Here is a 9,173-nt window from a genome sequence, read left to right on the forward strand (position 1 = left end):
AAGGGAGCTGGGCGGCGCGAGCCGGCGCTGTGTGACCTTGGGCTGGCCGCCGTCTCTGGGCCCCGCGCCTTGGGCCATCGAGGCCACGCCGGGCCAGGTCGAGCCCGGTCCGCCCGCGCCCCTCGCGCCCGTGGATCTGGGTGGCATTGCGAGCCGGGGGCGCAGCGCGTTCCGCAGACGCGCATCCTCCACCGATTGTCCCCGTCGCTGTGACCCGGCTCTCCGGCTCGGGGGTGCGGACCCGGAGCACCCCCAGAGCAGTTCTCACGGGTCGGCGCTTGCACGCAGCCCGGAGGCCAGGCTCGCGCATCCCCGGCCTGGGAGAGGCCGAAGACGCTAGGGGCCTCCCGGTTCCGTGGTCCTTCCAGCGATTTCCCGGGGAGGGACAAGAACACGAAATCAGGGGAACGTGCCCCAGAAGGCGCTCTGCACATGCAGCTGTTTCTGTGGCTGGTGGGAACGACACGTGTTATTTACAGCATTACAGCCGTTTGTCCTGAATCCGAAGTTGCTACAGTCTGTCTAAAGAGCTGGTAACATTGATTACTTCTGGAGGCCGGCTGCGGTCCTGTTTGCCTCAGAGCACGTGTCCCAGAAGTTGTGTTACTGATTTTGAAAAGGAGGCAAAGCATTGCCAGGAAAGCAGCTGGTGGCATTCACCATGTCCAACGAGATGTGGAACAAAGATGCCCAACTTGGGGTGGTCTCAGAGATTCAGGCTCCCAGTGTATTGAGAAGGGAGGGCCGTCCTGGGCCCTAGACTTTCCTGACCCATCCTGGCCCACTGTGGCCTCAGGTGGGCTGGAGGCCCTCAAGTGGAACACATAGGCAGTTTGGTCTGAATTTTCTTAAATACAGTACAGGTCTTGCCTTAAGGAAGAAATGATTGTTAATTAAGTGTCATAGGCAACAAGAAGTGATTTAAGTATCTTATTCTGCCTGTCCTGGGACTAGTTACTTTTTATAGTGTGTGGGCCAGTGGTACTAAACACATTCAGGTACTGTGCAGCACGTTCATCGCCACAGCTTTTTATCTTGTAAAGCTGAAACTGTCTGCTTTAAACTAATTCCTCTCTCTTCTCCTCACTCTGACAACGACCATTCTACTTTATCTATGAATCTGACTACTCTCAATACCTTATATAAGTATATAAACACTGGTATATTTAACTCAGCACAGTGTTCTTTTGGGTTGCCTGACTCCCGAAGGAGCAGTTTTACTCCTGGTAGTGGAGTGCTACAGGAACACAGAACTGCAGCTGGAGTCTTGAGCCAGTTCCCACTCCCTCAGCTTCTTCCACCACGGCTGAGGCAGGCATCTTGCTGGGCATCTGAGTGTTCTCCTGGCCTTTTATTCCTGTTTTTGTGGCCCATACTAAATGACTTCTTAGTACGGGCGTCTGCCATCCTGATGCTGTTACTGCCCAGGGTCCTACCTTCCAGGCACATTGCAGGGAGGGCTGGTTAGTAGGACTCAGCTTCCTATGGCCTAGAGGTCTTGGCATCCTGTGTACCCGTGGGGCATTAGACACAACCCAGGAGGAGGAGGGCTGCGTTCCTATCTGCCTGACAGCCTGCAGGCTCCTGAAGCATCAACCCTCGGCCATGCAGCTTTCCATTCCAGTAACACCTTGCAAATAGGTGCTTTTTGTGTCTTTGGTAAAGTATTTAAACACATGAAGTCAGTACAGGTTTGGATGCTTGCAAAAACAGTTATTTTACTTTTGTAGTTGATAATTTTAGGGGGAGGCATTTAATTATTTCTCAGTACTTTGTCATTCGTCCTGCAGGTTCCCCCTAAAGGACTCTAAACGTCTGATTCAGTGGTTGAAAGCTGTTCAGAGGGATAACTGGACCCCCACTAAGTATTCGTTCCTCTGTAGTGAGCATTTCACCAAAGACAGCTTCTCCAAAAGACTGGAGGACCAACACCGCCTGCTCAAGCCCACAGCTGTGCCCTCCATCTTCCACCTGACTGAGAAGAAGAGGGAGCCTGGGGGCCATGGCCGTGCCAGGAGAAAGGACGCCAGCAAGGCCTCAGGGATTGTGAAAGGTCACCCGAGCACAGCAGCAGGGAAAGTAGCCCCGGGTTCCTCATCATCCTCAAGTGGAAACTCCATGGCCAAGCCTGAGTCCCGCATGTTGAAGCGAGCTGCTTTGCAGGGGGAGGCAGTGCCTCAGGCTGACCCGGACACTGTGGGTCGGGGGCAGGTGCAGGGGTCTCTAGAAAGAACACCAGGCAATCAAGGTGAGGCAGAGACATCTGCTGCAGACTCCCATGACCAGAGTGCTGCTTCCTCCAGCCCCGGGCCAGGGGCAGACAAGAGTGGCATTTCTGTGGATGACTTTACCCCTCCAGGATCTGGGGCTTGCAAGTTTATTGGATCGCTTCATTCTTACAGCTTCTCTTCCAAGCACTCTCGCGAGAGGCCATCCGTCCCCCGTGAGCCCATTGACCGAAAAAGGCTGAAGAGAGACGTGGAGCCCAGCTGCAGTGGGAACAGCCTTGGGCCTGACAAGGGCTCAACCCAGAGTCCCCCAAGCTCCTCGCTCACAGCCACACCACAAAAGCCTTCCCAGGGTCCCTCGGCCCCTCCAACCGACGTCACCCCAAAGCCAGCTGCAGAAGCTGTGCAGAGTGAGCACAGCGATGCCAGCCCTATGTCCATCAATGAAGTCATACTGTCAGCATCAGGGGCCTGCAAGCTTATCGACTCACTGCACTCCTACTGCTTCTCAGCACGGCAGAACAAGAGCCAGGTGTGCTGCCTGCGGGAGCAGGTGGAGAAGAAAAATGGTGAGCTGAAGAGCCTGCGCCAGCGTGTCAGCCGCTCTGACAGCCAGGTGCGCAAGCTGCGAGAGAAGCTGGACCAGTTACGGAGAGCGAGCTTCCCCTACCTGAGCGGCCTGCTGCCGCCCAGCCGTGGTCAGTACTAAGCACCCCTTGCGGGGCGGGGGTGTTGTCTTCCTGCAGGGTAGCACATGTCCTCCAATGCCCCATGGGTCAAGGCTCCTTGCACTCTCAGATGGGGTGCTGTTCATCACCACCCTCGTGAGGTGGAGAACACAGGCTAGAGAGCTGAATCCACTTGCTTCTGGGGACATCATGGGCATCCTCTCTGTGTGTGAGCGTGAGGAGCTGTTTCACTTGGGGGTGGGGGTGGGGAGCCTGGGCCTGAGCATCGAGCTTTTCATTTGCCCACTTACACAGATGCACAACACAGACAAGATCGCCACAAAAACAGAACAGTAAGTAAACTCCTAGAAAAATACGGGGGACTTAGAATCCTGGGGGTGTTCTTTCATGTTTTATGAATTTCCTTGAGGTCATTCTAGACATCAGTGGTTATCACTTTTAACATCTGCTTGATATATAAAACTTCTGTTCAAGCTTGTAATCTTAGCACTCGGGAGGCTGAACCAGGAGGATTGCTTCGAGTTTGAGGCCAGTGTGGGCTACAAAGTGAGTTCAAGACCAGCCTGAATTACATAGTGAAACCCTGTCTCAAAAAGACAAAAAAAAAAAAAAAATCTTCTATTAGAATACATTCTCTTCTCTAAAAGTAAAAATGTTAAAAATATCCATATTTCACTTACCTTCCAAATTTTATCTCTTGTTGGTATTACAGATTTGGTGTACAGTTTTTCAGACTATTTACAGTGTTTTTACATATGTATGCTCATCCCTGTACACATAGGTAGAATGTATTTTTACATATTTATTAGCTATGTTTCTGTTTGTTCTCCTCCATTTTACTAAGTACTGTTAAAAACTGACTTCTGGACAACTTTTATATACTCTTAAGGGTTGTATCCTTCACCTGTTCTGACATACAGAAAGCCTCTGACCTGAACAGCACTGCCTTGTCCTCGTCCTGCTGCTTCGTGGTTTCTCATACCTGGTGTGGCTTTGGTATGTTTTTCCCATGCTTGTTCAGACTTCCTGCAGGTTGACTCTCTAGCACCCATCTTTTCAAGCCAGCCTCAACTTTGCATTGTCATTAATCCTCATTTCTTTTTCCTTCCCCGGTTTTGTTCTTGTTCGGGCCTCTTGGCTCCTGAGTTGTTTCCTAACATCTGCAGTTGAGGCTGGGGGTCTCCTCTCCCTTAGCCACAGGCCATGTGTCTGCCTCCTGCAGCTCTTGCTTGGCTTTACTCTGTAGTCTGTAATTCTAACCTTGATTCCTGCATCAACCCTAGAGTTCATTTCGGAAGGTGCTGATGGTTTTGTAAATGGGTAACTTGGGAGAGGGAAGCTGATTTTTTGTAATTATCTTTAATTTTGATTAGTATGGTCTCTTAAAGCACAGTGCTTTTGGACTCTGAGATTTCCTTGTGGCTTAATACACAGTCTGCTTTTGTGACTGTTACTTCCTCTCCACCAGTTGGTTACATTGTTCTCTGCCCTGCAACACTTAAGATCCTGCTGCTTTGTGAGAGTCAGCCCACTCCTCTTCGTAGGCTTTGTCTACTCATTTTTAGAAAGGTGGGGTCAGCCTCCCTGTGATTCTGAAGTTGCCCATTTCTTCCTGTGTGTCTGTCCTGTTTTACTTAGGGTTTCAAGACCTTGTTAGATGCATACATTTTCCTGACTGTGATGTAAACAAAAACTCCTCTTTTTCCCCTTGAAACTCCCCTGTAAAATCGCTAAGTTGAGCTCGGCTTGAACTTGCGATCTTCCTGCCTCAGCCTCCCATGATCATTCTCCAACTTTTATTGATGATTTCTTTAATAAGTAGATTGTTTTAGAGCACTTTGGGGGGTCACTTTTTGTTTTGTCTTTTTGAGACAGGGTTTTGCTGGGTAGTTCACACTGGCCTTGAATTTATTATGTAGCCCAGGCAGGTCTTGAACTCAGTTTTTCTCCTGCCTCAGCCACCTGAGCACTTGGATTATTATTACTTCCATGCCCAGCTCTTTTTATCACCGACTAACACTTTTTATCACCGACTAACACTCTATTGTATGGATGTACCACCATTTGCTGATCTGTTTACCTGTTGGAGGAGGTCTTGGTTGGCTGCAGTTTTGGTGATTATGTATAAAGCTGCCATAGAGTCATAGGCTGGTTTTTGTTGTAATTTTCAAATTAATTGGGTATGGACGTAGGAGTACAATGAGAACATCGTATAGTAAGAGTGTGCTTAGCCTTGTGAAAAACCGAGAAACCGTCTTCCAAAGTGCTGCACCCTTTCTCATTCCTGGCAGCAGCCATGACAGCCCCTGTTGCTCACAGCCTCCTGTATTAGAGTTTCAGCCGTTCTTGGTGATGGGGAGAAACAGTTTCCGCTGCAGTTCTGTAATGACATAAGATGTGGAGCATCTTGTTATATGCTTATTTGCCATCTCTGTATTTTCTTTGGTGAGGTGTCCAGATTTTTGGCCTAGTTTTTAACTGTTGTCTTATTGTTGAGTTTTAAGAGTTTTTGGTGTAGTTTAGATACAAGTCCTTTATCAAGTACTTGTTTTGCACGTATTTTCTCCCAGTCTGGGTTGTCTGTTGACTTTCTTAACAGAGCACAAGTTTCCAGTTTTAAAGTTCAACTTGTCAATTTCTTACATAGGTCATCCTTTGGTGGTTATTTCTTTAAAAACCTATATAGCCAAGTCCAAGGTTACCTAGTTTTTCTCTTATTTTTTCTAGGAGTGTTACAGTTTTACATTTAGATCTGTGGTCAGTTTTGAATTAATGTTTGTAAAAGGTCTGTGGCTAAATCCTTTTTTTTTTTTTAAACTTGTCTAGTTGTTCCAGCACCACTTGTTCAATAATTAATCTTTCCTTAGTGAACTACCTTTGTTACTTTGTCAAAAATCAGTTGCTTTGTTTGTGTGGGACTTTGTACACTGGTGGACTTGGTAAATCTGGGTATTTTTTCCTCAATCCCATGCTGTATTAATGACTGAAGTTCTAGGGTAGAATTGTGATGGGTTGTTCCCAGCTTTATTCTTCGTCGTGGTGATGACATTTCTGGGGTTTTGTTTTGTTTTGTTTTGCCTTTTCATCTAACCTTTAGAATTATTCTGTGATTATTTACAAAATAGCTTGTCGGGACTTGGGGATTGTGTTGCATCCACAGATCAAGTTGGAAAGAGCTGACATCTTCACAGTACAGTCTTCCAGTTTATGAACTTGGAATTCCTTTCCATTTATTTACATTTTCTGTTATCATTTTCATCAGAATTTTGTATTCTCAAAATTTAGACATATTTTATTAGATTTATACTTACATATTTTCTTTTTAGATAAAATATAAACTTGATTGTATTTTTAATTTTAAACCGAATTGTTTATTGCTAGTACATAAGGAATCAAACAGCTTTTGTGTGTTAGTCTTGTGTCCTGCAACCTTGCTGTAACTGCCTGTTAGTTTCAGGAGTTTTTTTCTCAATTCTCTAGGATTTTTCGTAGTCTTGTCATCCATGAATAAAGCCAGTTTTGGCTGGCCTGGTGACAAAGACCTGTGTCTCAGTGCTCAGCAGTCCTAGGCAGGAGGATTATAGCTTGGACTATGTAGTGATACCCTGTCTCAGAAACCCAAAAAAAGGAGAAAGAAAAAACCAAAGACTATTACATCTTTTCTTCCTCATCTATATGTGATTTACTTCCTTTTCTCCTGTTGCACTTGCTGAGATTTCCAGGATGGTGTTGAAAGCAGTGTTAAGGGGCAGCCTCCTTGATGCATTCCGGATCTAAGCAGGAAACTCCTCTGTACCGTGGAGCGCTTGATGCTATGATAGGATAACCCAGAGTTTGTGCTTTGGGCCAGTGTGGAGGATAGGAGCTGCTCACTGAAGGAACTCCACTCCCAGCCTCTGCTCTAAGGCAGGGGTAGGGGTGGAGGGGGTTGAGGGGGTGGAAGCAGCTGGTCACACATGTCCAGTGATTGAATCAGCAGTACCTGGGCAGTGAGAGGAAGAGGTTCAGAGAGCTCTGGGCTTTCATGCAGCTGGAGAAGTCAGGAGAGGAGGATAGGTGCAGGTAGGGAGCCCCACCCACTCTGTGCCTTGTCCTTGCTGCTCTGATTTCTTACTTCATTCCATTGCGGGCTGAGAATTGACATTCTATGAGTGAGGCATGTTTTATGGCACCAAATGTAGTCTGTCTTGGTGAATATTCCGCATGAGCTTGAGAAGAGTGTCCTCTGCTGGAACTGGGTGAATTAGTGTGAAGATGTCTGTTGTACCTCTTTGGTTGGCAGTACTGTAGTGTTCAGCTGTGGCAACACTGATTTCTGCCTGCTGATCTGTGCTTTGCCTCCTTCCCTCCCTCCCTTCCTTTCTTTTTCCCTCCCTCCCTCCTTCCCTCTCTTCCTTCCTTTTTTCCCATAGTACTGGGAATTCCCAGCCCTTTTTACTTTTTTAAAGATGGGGTCGTGGTAAGTCACTAGATAGCCCAAGTTGGGCTGGAATTTTTTTTTTTTTGGTGCCAGGAATTTTTTTTGTTGTTGTTGTTTTTTTGTTTTTTGGTTTTTTTTTTTTTTTTGGTTTTTCTCCGGTACCGGGAACCGAACTTATGACCTTGCACTTGCCAGGCAGGCGCTTTGCCACTGAGCTAAATCCCCAGCCCTGGTGCCAGGAATTGAACTCAGGACCTTGCACTTGCCAGGCAGGTGCTGTGCCACAGAGCTATATCCCTGGCCCTGGGCTGGAATTTGTGATCCTCCTGCCCTACCCTCCCAGAGTGCTGGGATTACAGACCTTCCTCACCATGCCAGGCTGATCTGTATATTTCTGGTGGAGCGTGCTGACACTTCTGGCTGTAACTATAGGCTCATGGGCTTCTCTGCAAAGTCCTGTCATTTTTGCCTCGCAGATTTCCATGCCCTGCTGTTAAGAGATGTCCACCTAAAGATCTTCTTGGACAATCAGTGCCTTCATTATTGCACAGTGCCGCGCTTCATTCCTGGTGGTTTCTCTTTTCCTGATGTCCCTTTTTCTGGTATTTGTAGAACTAGTGTTAGCATATGTCGTTCTCTCTTTACTTTTCATTCTCTTGCAGTACCAAAGATGGAACGCCGGAAAGCTTAACCACTGAGCTACATCTCCAGCCCTTTGTATTTTTTTTTTTTTTAGGACATGGTCTCACTTGTCTGGCTGTCTCAGCCTCCCAAGTAGCTAGGATCATTGGTGTGCACTATCACACCGAGCTGTGTTGTGTATGGGTCTTTTTTTATTCTTTCCCTCTTGCATCTCAGTCTGGGACACTGCTGGCATATCTTCATGCCTACCAACTTCCCTTGGCTGTGCTCAGCCTCCTGTCAAACCATCAAGATCCTCCCTTCATTAGTACATGTTTATGTCACATAAATATATTCATCTTGGGAAATTCGTACACATATACAACACACCTTGATCCTTTTTACTTCCTCTCCCTATATCAAAGGTTCTTAAATTCAGAGTTTCTGGTCTGTGGCATTTCCTTTTGATGTTTTTGTCCCTCTCCTGCTCTTGTCCCTTTCTCCATCAGAGCCCTTAGCACATTAGTCATCATTTTAAATTCTGTGTCATAAATTCGACATCCCTTCCACACCCATCTCTACTTCTGATGCCTGTTGTCCCTTCCTCATGTCTTGAATCTGAGGCAAGAGTCACCACAGTTTATAGACCTCTGCTGGCTCTTTCTTGAATCTAGCATCAGACAGCACTTCATTCATAAAACAGAATGAGTGCTGAGCTAACAAGGTGGCTTTCTAGATAGAGAAGGGCTGAAAATGAAGAGAGAAAGAAAGCAGACTGGTCGTTTCAGAGTTTCTTTTCTTGTACAGCTATGACAAAGAGAACAACCAGAAAAATAACTGGCTAACATTAGGGTACTTTAGGCTTTCCTTTTGTTTGTTTTTGTTTCTTTTTTTGGTTTTTCTCCGGTACCGGGAACCGAACTCACGACCTTGCGCTCGCCAGGCAGGCGCTTTTGCCGCTGAGCTAAATCCCCAGCCCCCTGTTTTTGTTTCTTTTGATGAGGATTAAAAGGGAGGGAAGTTTATTATCACAGTAATCAAAACTGCTCTGTTTGGGGAAGTTGGCTGTCTCCTGATTTCTTGGGGTCCAGGGACAGGTTAGTCTAGGTTTGGCAGCATGTGGGGAGTCTGTTTTGATGTCAGCAGGGTCTGCTGGGGTTGTGCAAAAGGAGGACCTCTTGGAATGATCGTTAACTCCTATAACTTCTGTTTTTT

The 9,173-nt window shown here is 46.8% G+C and overlaps 1 protein-coding gene across 1 annotated transcript in view; it reads left to right on the forward strand.

Annotated features, from left to right (window-relative positions):
* Window positions 1-9,173, forward strand: part of Thap4 (THAP domain containing 4) — a gene marked incomplete in the record, with an annotated part of 25,098 nt that overhangs the window by 409 nt on the left and 15,516 nt on the right. Inside the window, 1 exon segment of the mRNA XM_013508087.1 lies at window positions 1,791-2,926. Coding sequence (XP_013363541.1) covers window positions 1,791-2,926 — 1,136 coding nt within the window.

This window comes from Chinchilla lanigera, unplaced genomic scaffold (genome assembly GCF_000276665.1).
Source record: "Chinchilla lanigera isolate Chin_1 unplaced genomic scaffold, ChiLan1.0 scaffold00141, whole genome shotgun sequence".
Classification (NCBI taxonomy): domain Eukaryota; kingdom Metazoa; phylum Chordata; class Mammalia; order Rodentia; family Chinchillidae; genus Chinchilla; species Chinchilla lanigera.